The following is a 21,896-nucleotide window of genomic DNA, read 5'->3' as shown; positions in this document are numbered from 1 at the left end:
TAGCATGGCTACAGTGAACTGGACACCAGTTCTGGGGTGATCTTTTCTGCTGTATGAAGAGCATTGCATGTTACTGACTTGATGACCACGACTCCAGCCTTGCCGGAGCGCAGTGCCGGGCAGTGCCATTGCTGCTGCAGCAAAGCAAGGTCTCCCGGGTCTGGCCGCAGGTCTCAGCTGACTCGGCTGGAATCTCTCCTGATGATGAGTGAGTTTGACTCTCCCTAAGAGGCAGAGCAAAGGCACGGGAGCAGACTGTTTCAGGCTCTTCTCGTTGGTGCAAAGGGCTATCATAAATTGTCTTCACGCTCTGCTGTTACTTTACTGTAATTGTTCATTAGAGAAAGATTTTGTATTTTCAGGGGCTCAAGGGATTTCTAAAGGAGGAAAATACATTAGTGTGATGTGGAAGGTGCAGCTTTTGGTTAGAGAGACTGCAGAACTGGTGCAGCGGGGCTTGTGAGTAACGCACTGTGAACATGCAGCCAGAGCTTACTCTGGGCTTTTCCTTCTTTGCTGTCTCCCTCTTTTTCCCGCATCCTCCTTCTGCAGCACAGTTTCCCAATACATTGGCCATCTCAGCCAGCAACAACGAGCCTTTCTTCAATGAGCCAGCCATCTCCCCGGCAACAAGGCAGGCTGTGAAAATAACAAGTGCTTTCCTTTCTATGTTTCCCACCTCTCAAGAAATGCCCTGCCTTTTATTTGTCTCCATTGCTCAAAACCATGAATGATGGTAACTGAAATGCACCTCGTGGAAGGACGAAGAGGGAGGCAGGTGACAAAGATGGCTTTGGTCTTAATGGAAAAGAGTGACAGATCTTTATACCTTAGTGAAGAGCAGGCTGAAATATTTGTCCGGCGTTGTTACTGTGATGAACCCAGCAGACCCAGTACAGGAGGAATGGTTATACATGTGCTGTGGCTATTGCATGCAGCCAGCCAGCAGACCCCTGTTGCAGCTGGACATCCAGACAAATGCTGACACCAGGCAAAAATGGGGTGGCTAATGCCCCCCGATTCCATTTTCCCTTTTCTCCCACTCCTTCCTGCTCCTCTACAAAGCAGCCCTGTTACGCTTCACTGCGGTGAAGTCCCCATCACTCACAACAGCAGACCAGCAAGGGCTGGTTGTATCCTCACTGCAGTGGCAGAACCCCAGGAATCCTGTGACCACCCACCAGACCTCCCCATTCGCTGCCAGTCAGCAAACGGCGGCTTCCCACCAGCACGGCAGTGCCTGATTAACCTCGCCTGCCCTCCCCTAAGTTATTAGCAGCTTTTTGGTATTTCTCCGAGACCTTGGGTTAGGGACCCGCAGTAGGGCCAAGCTGGTCTAACCAGATACCTGCCCGAAATGAAGTAAAATCCACAAATATCTTGGGCTGACAAGTAGAAAAAGCCAGTTACAAAGGAGCAGGTCTTACGAAGAGCTCCTCTCACACACCGCTCCCTCCCAGTGACTGCAAGGCAGCAGGTGACAGCAGCTGCGTCCCTGGTCCTGCCACTGGTCCTGCCACATCCCTGGTCCTGCCGCCGTTGAGCCGGAGGGAGAGGAAAAGGGCAGCTCCTCACATCGCCTTTGGCACCTGCTGAGGGGACAGGGCTGGGGACACGGGCTTTCAGCATCACCCTGCTGCTCAGAAGCAGGCTAGGTGCAGCCCTAGCACACGTGGCCCCCTTCGCCAGCTGCCTCAGGTGGGCTGTTCAATTGCACTAAACAGATTATTTTTTTTAAATATTACTATTACAGCATTTTAAAATGTCCCAGGTACATCTTGGTTTAGCTCACAGTTCAGGAGTTACACACTGTATACAGCATAAAGTCACCACATACACATTTTGTTACAAAGCCTGAAAGAAAAAATTCCCTATGAAAATTTTTTAATACTTTAGCGGCTTTATAGTTTTCCCTTTCATAGCTGAAACAGAGACATTTCCAGACTCCCACTGGGAAAAAAGTTCCATGTGAAGGTCACTGCCTGCCAGAAGGTCACTGCCTGCCACCTCCAGACCCCAAGCGCTGGACCTGTGACCCTGCCACCTCAGACAGTTTTATCTGAGCCATGTGACTGATACTGGGATTCTTTGTTGAGTAATTTCTGCACTATTTCAGCCTGTTTGTGCCTGGTTTATGCTAATATGAACACGCTCTCAGCTGTTTTCATACCAGCCTGCACGGGCGGTGTGCTTGGACAGGCTCATTGCAGCCTGGGACCACTCCAAGCTGCGGACACTCCCAGCCACCCAGCCTGGCTGCAGCTCAGGCATTTCACCCAAGTGGGGTGGTAGATGCTGCATTTCCAAGCAGCTTCTGAGGTCAGAGTTGATCTGTCAGGGAAAAGCCTTTATACTTCTTCTGATCGGGGTTTTGGAAGCTGGACTTCAGAACTGGCTCTTCAGATGAAAATCCATCACTTCCCTGCCCTTCCTGCTCGATCAGATCCACACACTTGCACTGACTTTTAGTTTCCTGGCTTTAAATCTCCATTTCCCATCTGCTCTGCCTGGTTACACTGAAAGGGACTCAGCGAGGAGCTTGCTTTATTAATACATTTGCACTTTAGAGAACCATTTAATCCAGAGGCTACACGTTACTGCCCGACTCTTTCCTGCCTGTTAATCTGATTATAAATGTAGTGCCCAGCTGGAGGGCCTTGGGTAGAGAGGCGAGACCAAGTGTCTGCACCTCTTCCTTTGTGTAACCCCTCGCTCTTGGATAGCTGGGGACCCAGACCTTGGGCAGCAATGGCCCTGGAGCTGAGGAACACCCATGGATGCTGCTCCCCCTGCAACCAGCTCCTGTCTCCTCACTGACAGCTCCTTTTTCACCTGCCCTCTTGCAACATGTAAAGGATTTGTGGCTTTGCACTTGCACAGCTTTTCCAGAGTTTCACACTGACCTTTCGGGCTGTGCACAATGATAATGTGCCCTGAGATGGCAGGACAGCTCCTGCCTCCCTGTGCTGAAGGACACGAAAGAAGGACCTCAGTGCTGCCTGCAGACCATGAACCTTCCGTGAGCCAGGCACAGCTGCAAGAAAACCCGCTCCCCTGCACATGGAGCATGTGTAAGAGTGAAATCCTACACGCAGACTCTTTTGTTCTTAACCTGGGGACAGGTCCTTATCAGCAGAGAGGGTCAGTGAATCCTGGAGCATCTGCTTTTCATGATGTATTTTGCCCTTTTGGCTCATATTTCCTACACTGAGCTCACTTTGACTGACAAAAGCTAAGGGGTTTAGTCTGAACTCTTGCCCCAGTCTTTCACTTCTAGTAGACTTAATACTGGAGGTATAATCATGGGCAGGAGTAAAATGAGAACAGTGAGAGAGGATTTGGTTATTTTACCTCAATAACAAAAGCACAAATCATCTCATTCGCATTTATTAAACAGGGGAGGTTTGTTGGTTTGTGTTTTTTTGGTTTGTTTTTTTTTTTTTTTTTTCTCCGAACATTGTCAGGGTGCCATTTGGAAGGGATACAGGGGCAGATGCATCTCCCATGAAGTCATGGTGGGAGAAGCTGTAATAGCCAAGCAGTCCCTGGGGAAAACCTGTCCTGGGCCTGTGCCCCCTCCTTCCCTGCTGCTGAATCAGGCTTGAGCAGCCGCAGCCCTGGCTCCCCTTCCTGAGCTCTCTTCTCCTGGGGGCTTAAGTGATGAGTAGGGGAAAATCCCCCACTAAAAGATTTGCATTGGAAACCCTTGGTTGAGGAATGTCTTTTAAAATAGAGACGCTTTGCTTGAAAAGGGATGAACCATGTAGCATAATACTCAACAAATCGCCTGTTTAATGGCCTCTCTTTATAGCAGCTGTGCATTAATAACAAAAGCGGGGTAGCAGAAGCCATGTGCTTCTTTGCAAGATTAAAATAAATACTATTTCATACTAATACCAGCAACTTTCTGTGGAGGCTGGCTAAGAGGAGGGAACAAGTGGGAGACCATCCCGGAGAGACTTGGTTTCTTTCCCCTTCGTCTACTGCTGGATGAAGGAATATTGCCCCCATCTAAGAAGGGAGAAGATGCTCTGAATCGGCCCTCCCAGACTGTTGTTTGGTTTATAGCTATTTGTTGTAGGCTTGTCTGTACACAGTCAGCATGATGCCATTGTAAGAGAGGAGTAATTCCCCCAGGACTACATACCTTAGGGGAAACTAGGTTGGGGAGAACTCTAACTTGCTTTTTACATTGCAAAGGGTAACTCAGGATCCCTACTGCCAGAAAGCAGAAATTGAAACAAGAGCGGTTCACACTAGACTTAAGAAGAAACCTTTTCATCGTGAGGGCAGCAAAGCAGTGGTCCAGATTGCCCAAAGAGGCTGTGCAGTCTCCATCCTTGGAGGATTTCGGACCTGACCCGATAAAGCCCTGAGCAACCTGGTTTGACCTCAGAGCTGACCCTGCTTGAGCAGGAGGTTGAGCCAGACACCTCCTGAGCTCACTTCCAGCCTGAGTTATCGTATGATCCTAGGAACATTTGGTATCTTTTCCATAGTAAATATGAACGGACGCAACATTTTGTGCAGCCCAGTACTCCATCTCTCGTTCCTGGCAGTCCTGATAACAGGTCTCCCCCTCCACACCCCCTGCTTCAGGCCTGCCACTAAAGCAGTGCTGAATTTCCCTTCTCGAATTAGGACTTCAGGCATTAAAAGATTAAAAAAAAAAAGAAATTTTACGTTTTAAAGCTGTCTGCCACAGACTATTTATCAGACATGGAGAATGATTTGTTTCTGTTTTCCTGGGCATAGGTTTTTAGCTGAGACAAGATACACTGCCTCGCTGAGAGCTGAGTCACCAAGTAATCAACAGATTAATGTATTCAGTTCGAAAGCCATCAGCATTAGCTCTCGGCAAGCTCACAAGAACTCCATTATGGTATCATCTCTACGTATGGGATGGAAATGTCTCCAGGATTTAGAGTTCCTGTGGGAAAAATCCCTAGATGCAAAGAAATCAAAATATCCCTTTGCAACTGGGAGAAATAAGGTACCTCTTCATACAGTAACACCACAGCAGGATTTTGGCATCCTTTCTAGTGAATGCTTTTATTATCAACCCTCAGATAAGGAGTTTGGGGTATGTTGTACATCTGTCATTTGATAGCTACCTAAAAATAGCCATGACAAACTCGGTGGCATATAGGACTTTGCCTTTATCAGATCTTTAATCTGAAATTATTTTATTTGCAGTGAAACCAAGTAGTTTTTACTTTCTCTGGGATGGCAGCATGCAAAAAGGGTGGTCTTGACTTCCCTACGGCTCTGAGTTTCTCTATGTGGGCTTGGTCTGAGCCAGAAATGCAAAAAGGAAAGGCAGAGGCTGGCAGGGGCACCTCACAGAGGAGCCACTGTTTAAAAATAGGGAGCTGGTTAAAGTAACAACAGAGTAGCAACTGTAAAAGGGCAGGCTGGCCTAGGTGTGTGGCATGAAGGCTGCCAGACATCGCATAGTTATTCTGATAAGATGCTAACTGCCTAACTAGCAGCTAACACTGCTGCCCAGGACTCTGTCCACATGAACCTCACTGAAGCCATGCATCCTTTTGTTAGGAAGTGAAATTGCTGTTTGGGTACACCTGAATGGGGCATGTGTGAGTAAAAGCCAGTCAAGCCCCCACAAAAGTGAAGACAATCCTAAAAGCTTTCCTACCTAGCAGGCTGGTGGAAGGGATTTGAACAGCAGCAAGACTTTTCCCCGAGACATTTCTCCTTGAAGCCTGCGTATCCAGCACAGGCAGAGTAGACAGGACACATGTTCTCGCCGTTTCCCCAAGCCTGTCAGCACCTCTGTCTAGACTGTTACTAGATAACAGAATTTCTTTTGTACTGGCCTGGCTAGTGCCAGGGCATGAGAAATTGTGGCCGTTGTGACACAGAGGTCTCCAGAGCTACACTTCCTAGAGCAGGTGTACAAATGGCATGCCGTACATAATTGTGCCTATGCCTCTGTTTGTTGCACAAACTGCCTGTGCAGTAGGCGTACAACGGTGATGTAAATCTTCCCCCCTCCCACCTTTTCCCATTCAGATTGTGCAAATGCCTCCTGTTTGTGCTCTGGAGTCTCCAGGTGTTCAGCTCTCCATACCAAGCAGTGGTGATTTTTGACTTACCCGTCGTTCCTTATCACCATATTCGATGCCCAAGGTATCCATGGCACGTACAATAGCTGCCAGTGACTGTATAGTGTTGCTGTAGACCACTGGCTTGTACTGCTTCACATCTTCTCCAGAGAAGCCATCCTCATGGATGATCCTGAAGAAAATGCAAAGGACAAAAACCTCTTGAGAATGTCATTTCAATAGGAGAGACATTTAAAAGAGAGCTGTGCTCTTTTGAAGAGCACATCTGCTAGCTTGATTCACTTAATTTAGTCAGCATTTCTTTTTAAACCTTTCTGATTGTTCACCAGTTGTGTGTCTGAGCCCAGTGCCTGGAATTAGCATTGCTTTTGCTCTCTCTCAAGGAGGTTTTGTGCAGGGTTGGTGCATATGGTACCTCCCTCCCAACTGAACTGCAAACGCCGGAGCCTGGGTGGCCTCGTGTCGGCATGCTTACCCCTCACGGGGCCTGGGCTTCCAGGTCCTACATTCCCTTTCCTGTCCAGGTCTATGGAAATACATTCGACGCTTACGGTGACCATCAGATCTGCTCTTAACCACTTAAACAGGTGATAGAAACCCCCTAGTTCTTGTCTAGTCCTTTTCATAGTAACTCCTGGGGTGCCTTACTAAAGGAACCAGTGTCAAAATACCCCTGTACGCATGGGGACGGGACCTAGCTGTGCAGCACTTCAAGTATTCACAGCCCTTTACAACTCCTCCCTCCTTCCCTCTCCTTTGAAAATAGCGCTGGAAGTTTTGCCACCTCAAGGCATGTAATGTAATGTTAATGTTATGTTATGTTACGTTACGTTACGTTATCCCTTCCCAAAGCAATGTGGGAATGAGACCCACCGTCCCGGCAGCTCTGCATGCCAGATGCTCTCAGAGTTAGTCTCCATTAAACTCCACAAAAGGAACTATTTGATGGAGCAAGTTCTTGCTCAGTTCAGAAGACCGATACCTGTAATTTCTTCATCTTTAAGCAACTCAAGAACTAAGTCTGTGTGTGTCTAGAAAACAGCTAGGATTTGCAGATCTAATTGTGCTTGACAATAATTCTTCCCAGTGGAGACATAAGTTATGATCCTGTCTCTTAAATATTGGCAGAGAGGATGATCTGCTTAGCCGAAATGAAGTCCTTTCTTGCTCATCCTCAGATCTCACTGGACAACAGAGTCCTTCAGTAACAGATCTGGTCACTGATAAAACCTAGCATCCTGTCTATAACAGGATTTTTGTTTCCTTTTTTTCTAAATCAGATACACACAAACCCAAGGTCCTGACCAGTGCTGGCATCCCCCCGGGGAGAGAGAGCACTAGCGGGGATCATAGTGAGCTTGCAATAGATACAGTGCTGGGATGGAGGTGGAGAACAGGGCTGGCATCCAGCCCCGTGTTATTAACAGATGACTACATGAAGAAAAAAGCTGATAGAAACGTGCTGACAAAAACACAGATCTGCCTCCTCTGATGTGAAGCTGATAGAAAGGTTTTCTAACACAAGCAACCGACTCTTTGCTCCCCCCACCACAACCTTCGCTCACCCATCAGGGAACACTTTGCTCCTGGGAGGAGCTGCTCCAACACCCTCCGAGTCCTGGAAAAAAATGACTATAAGCAAAGACGGTCAAAGACAGGCAGTAGTTCAAATTAACTGGTGTCTGGGATTGTTAAGCTACTGATCCGTGGAACTGGGCAGAGCCCCCTGCTCAGGTATCCCAGCTCCAGGATGGGGGAATGGTGCTGGTGCCCTGGAAACAGCATGAGGGGCTGCTGGCTTGTCTCAGGGTGAGAAGGGCAGGGGTGGGTGAAAACCTTTCTGACTTAGTAAATCCAGTCTTGCTGATTTGTCAACATTTTTTTCTATGGCTAGTTTTGATTTTGATGCAGAGTTTTGGGCAATAGCAGACCTTGTACTCCATAGCTTTTATATTGCGTGAATCCACTGCCTGTGCCGAGGTTTGGAATAGCAGCATTTGAGTAATGGGGAAGGAGGGGGGCCAGCAGAGCCCTGTGTCGGCACTGGATCTCATGGATCATTTACTGTTACTCAGACAAGTTGCTGAACTTCTGGGAAATGTGTTCTTTGTCAAAAATTGCAGTCAAATCTGAAGAGTTATGGCTGGCACAAGGCACAAAGCACAAGGCACAATCCTGCATCAATCCTGTTTGGAATCAAGAGAAACTGTACGGCACCGGTTCCTCCCAGCTATGAGCGTGACAGCAAGAAGCTCAGCAGAGCTGGGGTCCCGTGGGAGGCAGGCAGGCGGTTAGCAAAAGCATCACCAGAAGTAATTAATCCTTTCTGGTTGGTTGGCTCAGGCCTGGATTTTGGGGCAGGGAGGACTAAATGTTGGTTCTGGGGCAGTTAAGAGATGAAAACGTAAGAGGGGGATAACAAAGGGTGAAAAGAGGACAAGCACGAGGGGCAGTGTAAGGGCCACAAGAGGATGCAGCTGGAATTTTTTTGGTCCAGCTGCTGACCATGCTGGTGGAGATGGGATGGTGCCCACATCTTGGGCTGGCTTTGTTTCTGCCTTTCACTGACAGGCATCAACCAGGGACCTGATATGGCAAAAAGAGGGCTGAACAGCTGTAGAGGGAAAGAGGTGAGCTTTAGTCTTCTTCAGAGTTTAAACTGTCTCTGGCCTTGGGCCATGAAGTTGTTGCCTGACATTTTCACTTCTAAATACTCAGTGTTTCTGAATACTTCAAGCCAGTAAGCTCCCTATCAAGTAACAGGGTTCCTTGTGCTGAAGGGGCAGAATTAAGTGATGGAGAGTGGCTCTGGGATCCCTCCGTGAACATACTGCCGACTGGGCAACACACTGACATCGTTCAAAGCACAGGCATAAAAGCATTACTTTTAAAGGGGGCAAAAAAGAGCATGGAAAAAAACCACCCCAATTGTTCTTCTGCGAAATCTCTCTGGGAAGGCAGCCACGGCGACTGAAAGCAGCACTGCGGATGCCAGTATTGAAGTTTTGCTGTAGGAAGTACCTACGGATTAATCAATCACGCAGTTAGCACATTACCTAATATTTGAGCGAGCAAATCCCCACTGACTAGTGCCGTTCCAAAGCCTGCTAGGACACCGTGAACTGGTTTATTGTCCTATATGCTCCTAGCAAATGCTTCTCCTCTTGCTTGCCTTGGCGATCTGATGGCCGAACTCCTGTGGCAGCTTTTTCCATAGTCCTTTGGACAGGTTCATGCTGTCGTTCACCTGTTTGGGATACACCTTTTGTCTTGCCTGCCATTGTGCTTTGCTGCCTAGAGGACATCTAAAGCTCCAACAAGGTTCTTGGGAGGTATACTGTCGTGGGGCATGGCCTGAGCCAGCTTGTGTGCCACAGGACACAAGCAACAGTGGAGTTTGGATGCTGTAGTGAGCTGTGACCGTTAAAAATGTGGAGGAACTAATAGAAGTGAGCAGCATGTCGTGACTGGGAAGTCTTTAAAGGTTCAGGCAGGGTGGGCTGCTCCTTAAGCAACCCGCAAATTAATGGGAACAGAGGGTTGTCAGCACTAAAAATGTGAATCCTCTGTTTTCTAGATGGCTTGTATTTTTTCCTGTGTCTGAAATACAAAGGAAAGTGCTGCAGGCAGGTTCCTCTCTGCCATGCTAGAGCCAGTTCTCTCCACGGCAAAGGGAGAAAAGGGATTTAAGAGGATCCCCAGGGGCTGTGGCGGGAGGGAGACAATGCTGTAATTTTTAAAAGCGATCCTGAGCAATTAAAAAGCCATTTCATTCACCAAGTGACTAACGAAACACTGTGCTCTGAATGGAATGGCGAGAGACAACTGAAGCAACCTGACTGTCTAATGTACCTGTTAATGCCTGCTACCTATCTCTCGGCTGTTACCAGCAAAGCCCATATGTTTGCACGTTATGTTGTCATACTCATTTTAGAATGGCATTAACAGACAGGTATTTGCTGGGCAAAATGGTTCCACTGCACATCAGATCTTCTGCCATCCCTCAGCAAGTCATTAATCCTGAAGAAGTGCCCAGTGCCTCAGCGATTATTGCTTAATTACAAAATAAATTAAATACTTGGAAACAGGGGGTGCATTCTGCGTAGCAGCTTGCTTTGGCTTCCATTCAACAAAGCACTTACATGCCTTCAGCCTTTCACTACAAAACGAATGTATTAAAACGGCAAAGCCAAAGATGATTTTGCCGTATGTCCCTGCTGACACGCATCGCCCCAGCAGTTGTGAAACGGCAGCGTCAAACAAAGCACACGGCAGCTCCGGCACGGCAGGGCTGGATCCCAGCCGGCAACTGATCCAAGCAAAGAGCCAGTTTGCCTAGGTCACTCCTGGGGGAACACTTGTCCATCTATCCTGAAAACCTCCTGGAGCGGAGGCTACGGTTTCCCCCGCTCCCTACTCCAGTCCCACACAAGCTATTCTGGTGCTTTCCTTCCAACCTGAGCCAGGTTTAGTAGATGCAGCGACTCTTCCCCCAGCTGTGTCCTGCTCCCTCCTGAGGCACAGTGCCCCGAACTAGACCCAGTCCTCACTTCTCTGACTTGCCAAGATAATTTTAAGCTGTAAAGCTTCTCCTCTGACATGCTGAAGTACCTCTCCTAGCCCCACATCACTGCCAGGTGTAATTATGTATTTTCATTCATTTTTCATGGATGGAAGGTTTGGAAGGAAACCAACACAGACCCCTGCAGAGTCCTGGCTGACAGAGTCCTCTGCTGTGATCACGAGCCACCACTAACTGTATTCTCTGGGAATAAGTTGTGCTACTCATCCATTTTTGTGTAAAAGCTGAAGTAGTTTTCTTTAGACTGTTTTTCCAGGTGACTTTATAAAAGTCAAGTGAGACACTGTCAAACCCTTCCCAAAATCTAGATACTGCACCAACTATTCCTCTCCTGCTTCTGCCAAGAAATCAAATGAGATTAGTTCAACACGCCTCATTTTTGTATAATCCATGCTGGATGTCACTCATCTCCCTTTTTATCTCCTAGGTGCTTGCAAATTGTTTGATTGATAGTTCATTTCTCTTGAAAGCTTCTAGAAGTTGACTGGTCTATAATTCTTACTCCTCTTTTCTCCCTCTATATTTAAAGATAGACACCATGTTTACATTTTTTCCTTTCTTCTGGTACCTCACCTGCCCTCCAAGAGCTCTCAAGGAGAAGTGTTTGTATTTCGGAGATGGCGCCAGCCAGGCCTGTGAGTATGTAGCAAGAAATTCCTTAAACACGGCTGGTCTGAAGACATTTAATCTTACAAAACTTGCTCTTCTTGTGCCAGAGGGAGAGCGATGCCATTGCCCAGCAGTGGAGCCTGCTGCGGACACTTCTTCCCACTTCCTCACTTGGTGTCCTCCATCCCCTTTACATCTTGGCACGCAGGTTCTCCTTTCCTCACCAACACAGCCCTGCCTCATCTCCTGTGCTTTGTCATTACCCCAAAACCTCGAGCCAATGCCTCTGAAATGTTTCCTGCTAAATTCAGAAAGCTTTGCGAGGCTTCAAACTGTCTGCATTGCTGTAAATGACGTATGTAGAGACTTCCGATTGTCTACCAGAGAAGATAAATGCCATACAGTTTCTGTTTTACCTAAGGTGATTTACTTTCAATCAGCAAGATGTTTCCAGCTGAATGAAGTTTTCCCATATCAATGCACATCCCTAAAATTACAGTGATTTGCTTGAATAAAACCAGGCAAGAAATCACCAGGGGATTATTACACTTGAAGCATATCGCAAGCAAATGCCTCACAAATGAACAGTCCAGTTCCTATAAGAACAGTCCTCGCTCCTCACCTTCATCTGGACAAATTAAGGACCCTAAAGGTCATTGCACAGCTTTTGCACAGGGCCTGGTGCCACAGTGGTGAGTGTTGCCTCTTGGGGCTGTAGGATGCTGGCCAGGTTTCGGCTGGCAGCGGTACCCTGTGTAGCATCCCCGGCTCTGCTTCAGCCCGGGTGGCTGCGTGCTCCTCCTGCGCCGGGAAAGCTCAGCACTCCCAGGCTCTGTCTGGGGAGCTCCTGACATCCACATGGGAAAACCTCCCAGCCCATGCAAAGAGTGTGAGATGCTACAGCCTGTAAAGTGCTGCTTGCAACTGCAGGAGATCACTTGGGCCACGGCAGAAGGGAGGTGGTGTGGAAGGGATTTGCATTTGCTCACCAATGCATTTTTGCTCGAGCTGTTGACAGCCTCATTCATACATATACATTTAGGGTACAGACTGATCCAAGGTGGATTTTACCTGAAGAGTTTTGGAATGAACACACATACAAATCAATTTTTGCTTGGCAAACTCACTTTTTTTTAATTTCTTCTCTTCTTCCCTGCTTTTTCAAAAACAATAATTTCTGTTTCACAGCAGGTTATTATGGTAAGGCTGAGCAGAGCTTGAGACAAAAGAAAAAAAAAACTAATTCTGAAGAAAACTCTGTAAGCTTTGTTTGCAAATGGGGAAAAAATGCAGAAATCTGACTTCAATATGTTGGGAAAGGGTTGATCAAATTCTAATGGAAAATCTGCTAGAGGTAATCAGCTACTTTTAAATTTATTTTTATCTTGATGTGAGGTTTAAAAGTTTGTTTACAGGGGAGTTATGAAGCTAAATTCCAGTGATTCTCTTCTCACTCATTTAATAACCTGAAATGCGATTAAAAACTCCTGGATTACGTTAAACTAAATCAATGCAGATGTACATGACCTTGCGTTTCAAAGACTGCAAAGGCACAGTTCAGAACTCCGTGACAGGGTGCAAATCTCTCAGAACTCTCATTCTTTGTCCCCTCTGGCTCTGCTTGAATGACACGTCGTACATCCTATTCCCATGAGAAATCCTTCAAGATGGAGATTAAGATGACAGTTTGCCTACATGCCCGCTTTTTTGAAAAGAAAAACAGCTTCTTCAGTCAGGGTCATCTGAAAACTGCAAATGGAACTCATTTAAAAAAGCATAATTTTTTCAACCTGGATTTTTAACACCAGTCCAAGAAATACTGATGGAGCCCTGTGATAGAATCCCAGCTGGGGGGAACCTTCTTTCTGGAGGAAATGCCTTTGGGTCACTCAAAACTGAATTCTTACCACCAAAGTATTTATTGCATGCAAAGACATTATTCTAACTAACCAGCTGGTTCATGTTAAAAAATAAGCAGATCCATCAGGCGATTGAAACGCTGCCAAAATCCACAGCCCTGGAAATGGTCGAGCTTACTCAAATCAGTTGCAAAAGTTTCATGGACCTGTACAGGGCAGAAGCATTCTTTGCTCTTCTAAGGCAGCTGAATTTGTGCCTAGTATCAACGCTTGCAAGCAACTGGTGCCTTCATGAGGTCTGGTTAAAGCCAGGTGTGAGCTTCTGCACCTTAACTGCTGGCCAAAAAGCTACAGAAGGATGTTAGAAAAACCCCTCTCCTGTCTACTCAGAATGGATGTTGCTACCATCGTATTTTTGCCTGTAGATGAGCAGCTCTTGAGCTAACAATGATTAGCTTTGAGACATGTAGGGGCCAGATACTGCATCTTCCCAAACCCCTCGTATTTCAGCTTGTTTTCAGGTGTATAAAATATATGCAGAATACTCTTCATTTCCAGTTTAATACAGACCAAAATGAGAAACAAGTGCACTAAAGCAAACTAAAGCTGTGCCCCTTCAATCCTTTTCGGAAGCAGCTTTTAGTCTTTTTTTTTTAATTATTATTTTTTGAGTTCCACATCAATGCTTAATTTTGGCTTTGGGCTGTCTGGAGGGGGGATCCCCACTTCGGTTGCACGCTGTAGTTGAGAGGAAAGATGATCTCCTGGACTGCGTGCTGGGCTCCTTCCAAGTGTCTTTCATCGGACTGGGGGGTGTGGTTGGTTCTTGTACCTGCAATTGGGATGCACCAAGGACCCTCCCCATCTTCACTCGGGGAGGACTCTTTCAGTATTTACATTTTCTAACAGGACGCAGTGGAGTGAAATGCTCTGCTTTTAAGTGTGTGTATCAAGCAAGTTTAAGAGTGTAAACGCTCTACTGCATCCTGAAAGTAATTAATTACTGCTGATAAATGAAAGACACCAGTACTGACAGTTCAAAGGAAGGCAAGGCTGAGCAGGCAGAGCAAATCCAGCTACTGTGCCAGTACTCCACCCGAACTCGACAGGGACACCATCATCCTTTGAAACTTAACATCACAAAGTCAGGAAAACGACGCAGGAAAATGAAGTGGCTTTACTCATGAGAAAAAAAGTATTCCCCACACCAAGCCTAAATATGCACAGAGTCAACCACACCAGTGGTTTTACCCACCTGAGTCACCCTAATGATAGTTTTTTTCCTGCAGAGACCACCAGTCACCGACCCCCCGAGCAATCCTGGAGCCCAGATGAACTACCCTGCTCCCAAGCACTAATTACAGTATAAAGGAGCTCCTGGCTCCTGCGGAGGTCAGGCTGCCTGCTGGCTGCTGGAGGCATGCTGATGCACACCCCCCAGGACCTGACCCCCCTCCAGGGTTTCAGTGCCTGGCTCGGCACCAAACCCAAACCTCAGACCCCTCCCCGAAAGCACACAGACAGGGGATGGTGGTATAGGGGTGCAGTCAGCGGAAAAAAAAATCCATCACACTTGCTGATACAGAAGCAATACACAGACCCGCTTTCTCACTGCCCCAAATTAGTTCCTTATGCTCCCAAACGCCACATCTGCCCAGACGGGAAGCAAAAGGCGCAAACAGGGACACGGGCTGCCCCACACCCCCACGTCCCACACCAAGCAGGGAGTGGTGCAGACCTGAGTTTTACGCAGTGTCAGGCCACTGGCATAGTTTGGTTTTACTGAAATTTGCAGTTGTGTAACTTTGATAAAGTGCCCTCTCCTGGGGCCTTTAATATTAAGATCAAATATTGAATACCCTACATGCACCTAATTAGCTTTAATATGCATCCTGCTCGGCTCAGTAAGAACAGCAAAGAAACACAGTCAAAAACAATTAGATCAGGGGTTTTTTTGATTAAAAAAAGACAGCTGGACTACAGAGATTCCTGCAGCAGCATTTGCATTAGATGAGATTGCATTTTTATGTGGAAAAAGCCTCGGAGCCAAAAGGGTTTCAAATAGCACCAGTGGAGGCTGACAGCTGCATTCTTTTTTGTGCATTCCTAAATAATAATCAGCGAAGGAAAAAGAGTTCCTGCTGCGACTGACTTATCTCCTGATCCCATGCGATGTGCTACATAGTCAATCCACTTTGTCCACCCTCTGCCCGAGACCAATGAGTTCCCCCGAGGAAAAAAAACATCCACCGGGCCGGTGATGACCCACATGAGAGAATTCTCATTAAATCCTCCGTAATGTTACATAAGGTCATTTTGTTGAATTAAAATTATTGGGATTAATCCTCTTTAATGTTCTCTTAGATGCAAGGGGGATCCAACTGCAGCTGGATCATCCTGCAGCTGGTTCTAGAAAGTCAAAACAGTGTTTTAAAGCCCCGTAATGGTTTTGTTAAATTCATCCCCTGAACAAGGACACAAAGCAGCTTTTTATGGCTTTTTTAGATCACTTACAACTTCTGTAAGCTGTCATTAACTATCATCAAAGCCTGAAAAATGAGGCAAATGGGTTCAATGTCAGTTTTACTGCCCAAACCTAAATAATATTTTTGGTTTCCCATCTGTCTCATCTGAAGTGTTTTGATAGCTGGAAGGTGACTTTGCCTTTCAAAACCTTTTCAGATGTTGCTCTCCATAACCAAACATTCTGTGGACCATAGAAGAAACAAGAGATATACATTGCCTCCTCATCGCCCCGTGCATTTCATCCTCACAATCAAGTACCACCACCAAATCCCACTAGAAGAGTAGAGCAACCTTGTGAATTTTACTCAGATATGAAGGGTCAGCGCACAACTCTCTCAGTGTATCAAAGCAAGGCTTTGGTAGGATGGACCCGGTTCCTAGCACTGATGCAAAAAAGCCGGCTTCCAAAGCCCTCCATTCTTCTGAAATCCACTGGGATTCCGTGTTCCTTCCCCTGCATCTAGAGCTGATCTTTGCGCAGTTGACATATTTTATTGTGTGTCCTAGCTGTACTAGTGCTTATTAGGAATCGTGTGCTGTCATGAAAACACTCAGCTAAAATAAAAAGATGCTTTAAAGCAGCTTTGCTTTTTTGGGATATCAAATCTCACAGCAACTGTCTTTCTGAAGCAATAATTGATGTGTTTGATTAGGTCTGGTAGCAGATGGGGCTTTTTTCAGTACTTTTGATGTTTTAACATGTTAAGCTGGGAAGGAATCCATTCTGGGAAGAGTGATTATGCCATTCCTCGTATCCTGTCCATCTTCCCTGGCATGATTACAGCTCAGGGGCTCCATCTCTGAGCACTGTGCTTGCCACAAGCTCCTGGGTGTGCTGCCAAGCTGACATTAGGCTCCACTAATCTCAGCTCAGAGATCTTAGAGTCACAGTGTTCCCAGTTCTGCAACGGGCTGCCTTTCCGTTAGAGGATACCATCAAGCACCACACCCCACAGATCAACAGTCCGAGGGAGAGTATCTAGCTGCTGGTGATAATTCCCCAAAGACTGCAATGGAACCTCTGCTGATGGAAAATTTTGCAATCAAAATGGGGGCGTCTGGTGTAGATGTGATAAAAGTCCTGGGCAGAGGAACAGTTTGATCTCTGTCGCTCCTGCTGCTGCAGGCAGCATAAAACCAAACCTTGCCGGCCTAACTGTGCTATTTCTCGCAGTGGGGCTGCAAAATTTCTGCTGTCTGTACTTACTGGAGCCTTATGGAAGTCTGTGCCTACAGCTGAAACACGGCTCAGGTGGAGCAGAGGTGGACACCTCTCCAAGAAGGAGGTGGTGAACACTTGCTTTGGGCCCCTGTGCTCAGTAACACCAGGTGATGGGTCCAAACTCTTGCAACCTGGCTGCTCAGGTCTGCTGACTGCGTTGAGGCTTTCCAAGCTGAAGAGTTTGAGCTGAAATGTGGCAGATACGGTATTTTAGGATTCTGCCCACACTGTTAATAAGGTTTCACAGCAGGAAGGAGGTATGTTGCACTTGTGATTAATTACACGCATTTGAATATTTTTAAATCTTAGCTTCTACCCTTGTACTCAGAGAACAGGCTATCTGAAAGGAAGACAAATGCATGGCTTTTCCCTGACACCTGCCACAAGGACCACAAGGATTCAGTCAAATAGCATTAACCCTTCGGGATTCTCAAATACAGCTTATGTTTAGAAAATACCAGTGAGGGACAAGACCTTGGCTGGTTTAACTCAGCACACGCATCCAGGGAGGTACCTTATCCATGGCAATGGGGGAGGGTGCTGCCTCAGGTCCGAGTCTCCCTCCTACAACCATCCTGAGAAGCACGAAGGAGCAACTTTTGTCCAGCGTTTCCCCAAGCTTTCCAGCCAAGCTATTCCAATGTAACACTGTTTGAAAAATTGTTTTAAGACCTTGGGTATCCTCGGTGCCTTGTGGCATTTTCTGGCACAGCGGACACCAAGAGCTCTGCTCTGGGGTCCCTCAGTGTGTCCCTCTGTGCCCCTGTCTCTCTGAGCCGGGACAGCCAGTCAGTGCCTCCCTGGGAAGCTGCTGGGGCACTGGGTGGAACCGGGAGGCAGTGTGCTGCCAAACATTCCCATGCCTGTACTGAGTAGTGGAAGAATACAAACATGTGCATCCACTGCCAAAAGACCACAAATAATTATTTGTCCTTGCTCTGCAGAGTGAGCTGGGGCTTTGTAACCAGATCCAAGAACTGTCCCGTGACCTCTCGGTGGCAGCAGGAGAGAAGGACGTGGCTCTAAGCAGGACACTTCCTATCAGATCAGTGGACTGACCCAGGGGCAGAAAGCAGAGAAGCTCCCCAGCCTCCCTGGGTGACTCAGCCAGCCTGACGGGATCCTTAGGGTGCCCCTGTCCCCCAGGCACACCAAGGGGTACAGGCCGCCTCTCCCACTCGCTGGGTGACGCACGCATCCCTGCACTTTCCTAGAGCTTCATCTCAAGCTTTTGGCACAGAAGCTCATGCCAGTGGAGAAGAGAGTGATCAAGAATCAAGTGTCTGGGGTACCCTGGCCAGACGCTCCCTTGCATCTGAAAGCCTGGCGCAGAGCCAGGCTGGCACTTTGGTTCTCCATCCCAGGCCCATATTGCATTAATGAGATCCCCAGGAGCGCTGCACTACCAAGAAACAAGGCGGAGGCTGCTGGGAAGCCACCCCCTCGGGACAGCCACCAGCAAGCACGCCTGGCACTTTGTCCCCACCCCCCCTAGCTGCCGCACTGCCTGGCAGCCACCAGACCCCAGCAGAAGCTGCAGGTGCCGTGGTGCAAGCTGCTCTCGCTGGGTGTACGGGCTAGTTCTGGTTCAGCAAGCCACCGCTGGCTTTCGAGGTAGACACAATAACGGAGAGCAGACTGCATTTAAATGGATGTGTAAATGTGTTTGCCCATTACGCTGGGAAGTGACCGCTGTGACAAACATCTCAGAAAATGAGTAAGTTCCCACTACTACTTTCATCAGTCTTTGTCATCCTCCATGTCCTTATCTTCAATTGAGAAATTCCTTATTGACTTGATTTGCAAATGCCTATAAGTCTTTCCAAAGAGTATCTGAGAAGAAGATGCATCACAGTTCAAAGCGACTGCCTGAACCACGTTATAAAGCATCCAGCCAGATTTGGTAAATACGCCTCGTAATAAATTTACTCCACGTCTGATCATCAGAGTTTAAGTTTATGTCTAGTATTATTTAACTGTCCCTAGTGTAAAACATTCCTGCCTCCCAGAGAGGTTGGATTGGATTCATAGAAGCTGAGGTTTAATTAGCGCAGACTACTTTGACTCTCTTTTCCCACCCACATAGTGGGTGCACTGCTTGCATTTGGATGATGCACTGGTTTGATAGGGTAGGCTTCTGTTTTTCCAGAAAGTATCTAGGAAAGTTTGGACACCTCATTAGTTTCTCAAAGCTTTTGAGTTTTCCAAACAGTGCCGACCTTCCCTTCCCTCCCTTCAGTTGCAGTCCCATGAACAAGAACAGCCTCCAGCTTTGCTGCTGTGAGGTCTGGGCATGGGAGCACCTCTGCCCTTTGGGGGATGTTGGTGGCAAGAGAAGAAAACAATTACAAAGATGATCTAAACTTGGGAAACGTAGGTAAGGGAGTGCTGATTTAGCATTTGATACCACTGCCAGTGTCCTCTGTCAACAGTGATGACTCTAGCTTACTAGTATCTATATAACAGGCTTACAACCTACGGGATACGGGGAAACGTGTGATAAAAAGCAGCACCTAATCTACAAGCAAAGGCAATAGTGCTGAGTAACCCAAGGCAAACAAGTGGCTCATTAACCAATCAATTGATAAATTTAAACGGAATAACTCACAGTAAATGCTGCTCGGCTGTCCTGGCAGGGTGCAGGGAGCTGGGGGAAGGCAGACTTGGTAGACGAGTCCGGCCCCACTCGGGTAGGACTGTCACAGCCGCCTCTGCTTGGGAACTGTTGTGGAGAGCTGGAAATCACATTTATCCCAACTAATGCCAACAGAAGCACCTGAGAAAAGGGCAAGGGAATGGGGAAGATGGGAATAAGACTGATGAACTGAGCAGGGGTTCCTGGGGAAAAATGTCCTGCAAGCATCTCCAAGGACTGGGTATGGCTGGGGCACAGCTGCTCTCTTCCCTCGGCATTCTGGCCTCCTGGGGACTTCCACAAGGTAGCACATGGTGAAACCGTTCCAACATGCCCTCCAGGGACCAAACCACAGCACAAGTGAGGTCTCAAAGGTGCAGGCTGTGATGTCCCAAGGGGTCCCCATCCCACACCTCGCACCCTGGAACCTGAGCCACATGGGACCTCAGTGTGGAGGTGCTGTCCCTTTTGGGGGGCAGACAGCAGACATATCGGTCCAGGCACCTCCAGGCCAGCCCAGACCATCTCTCACGGGCAGGACGAGTTGTCTGGTCGGTCTCTGCAGCAGCTTGTGCACCAGCACCGCAGCCCAGCTGAGCTGTTGGCGCAGCGGTGCTGTGGCCGCAGCAGATTTTGCCAGGAAACTTGTGGCAGCAGGCAGCCCATAAGCGCTCAAGAGCAGTCAGGATTTGGCCCTCTGAAGGGGAAACCTGAGCCCTGGAGACCCAGTCTGCCACTGTCAACCCTGGGAACCAGACCCAACTGTGGGTCTGCTTCATCTGGTTGATGGAAGTGAGATTTCTATGGTCATTCTTCACTGAAAACTCTCAGGAACCCCCAAACATGCAGAATATTGGGGTGTGATGCAAGATTGTTCTCTCCTCTTTATTCCTAAATCCTCCCTTTAAAAGCTCCCGGGTCATGAGGTTTCACCTTTTCTCCAGGAATAATAATCCACAGTGTAACTCATTTCATTGTTAGGAATATTTCCTGCTGTCCAGTCAAAATTTATCTATTGACAAACTCAAATACAGCTTCCATAATGTCATGCACGTAGTTATTTTTAGTACCAGTGTTGCCAGCAGAAATAACAGGCCTGATGTATTTCCCCCCTTCCCCTTAGAACAAGGCTTCTGAAATTATAGATGGGAGCACTAATTGAGTGCCAAGAATGCTACAAAGGATTTGCACTGCTAGGGAATCTGGTAGCAAATCAGCGCACTTCCACCCCACTTGCACATGCAGTTATGCTGCCATCCGCTCAAAGCAGGCACATATCCACTGGCAGTATTATTTGTGACCACAGTTGATGTTTGTTGCTAGAAACTATCCCTGGCAAGGAAGCATTTCACATTTTTTACACAAAAAGGACATTAATCTTAAAGAACTTCCCCTCCTCTTGTTTTTCATTTGTGGTTCTTCAGGCACAGTAAGACTGAAAGGAGTTCTTCGATTCTTCTGGTTTCTGTGGTGGGGTGATGGACTCGTGCCCATGGTTCCTGGAATCTCCAGACCACCTCCCAGTCCCACACTCCGGAGCCGGTCCGGGATGGCTTTCCTTGCCAGAGTCATGCAAGCAACCCAGCACAGCTCTAAGGCTAAACTGTAACACAGCTAGAGCAACAAAAGGAAATAAAAGCTTTCTGTTCTCCAGGCATTTAAACAAATAAGATAAACAGCATTTGCCAGCCCAGGAAGATTATGTGTGGCTTTTGTCTCCTGTTTTGTCTCCCCTGTTTTGGTTTCCTGTGCTAAGCACTCACTCACCCATTCATAGCTGCTAATGCCCAGGGCTCAGAGTTGCCCTCCCTTGTGTTGATTTCCATGTGTACTTTAGGGTTTCTTTCCTCATTATCACTCTAAACCACGGTAAATTACAGGAACAGTGGGCTGATAAAAGCCCTCCTAATTCAAGGCAATAGTGAGCCTGTTACTACAGAAAGCACCCGTCCCCAGTCCCCAGCCGTAGAAGCACACAAGGACTGAGTGGGAGAAATAAAAAGAAACTAGCTGTTTCCATAGCCAGGATGGAGAGATGCACCAGTAGCAGCAGCAGTGCGACAGATCAACGGGTGCATGAGCAGGAGGCAGGCAGGCCCTCCCGCCAGGGCTGGGGGCACAGTCTCATCTCAGAGGATGATTTCCACCTCAAAAGCAACAAGGTTTCCTGATCATTGAATTCAGATCTCTCTTGTCCCCTCCCTAGCACCTTCCTATCTCAGCATACATATTTCTGGCTTCTTTTTCTTTCAGCTGCCCCTCATTTCGTTATTTTACTCGCTTTCCTTTTCTTGGAGGGTGAACATTAACGTCAGCCTTGGCTCATCCAGTGTCACCCCCTGCTACCCCGCTCCCTTCACTGGCTGCCTTTGGCAGT

At 47.5% G+C, this 21,896-nt stretch overlaps 1 protein-coding gene across 2 annotated transcripts in view; it reads right to left on the bottom strand.

Annotated features, from left to right (window-relative positions):
- The window catches only part of GNAO1 (G protein subunit alpha o1), a 146,626-nt gene that overhangs the window by 89,207 nt on the left and 35,523 nt on the right, over positions 1-21,896 (bottom strand). For both annotated transcript variants that reach the window (XM_005233480.3, XM_005233479.3), the window contains exon 3: positions 6,117-6,258. In XM_005233480.3, coding sequence (XP_005233537.3) covers positions 6,117-6,258 — 142 coding nt within the window. The remainder of the gene's footprint in view (positions 1-6,116; positions 6,259-21,896) is intronic.

Source organism: Falco peregrinus, chromosome 14, assembly GCF_023634155.1.
Source record: "Falco peregrinus isolate bFalPer1 chromosome 14, bFalPer1.pri, whole genome shotgun sequence".
Classification (NCBI taxonomy): Eukaryota; Metazoa; Chordata; class Aves; order Falconiformes; family Falconidae; genus Falco; species Falco peregrinus.
Note: the sequence above shows the minus strand (reverse complement) of the source record. Positions and strands in the feature narration are given on the sequence as shown.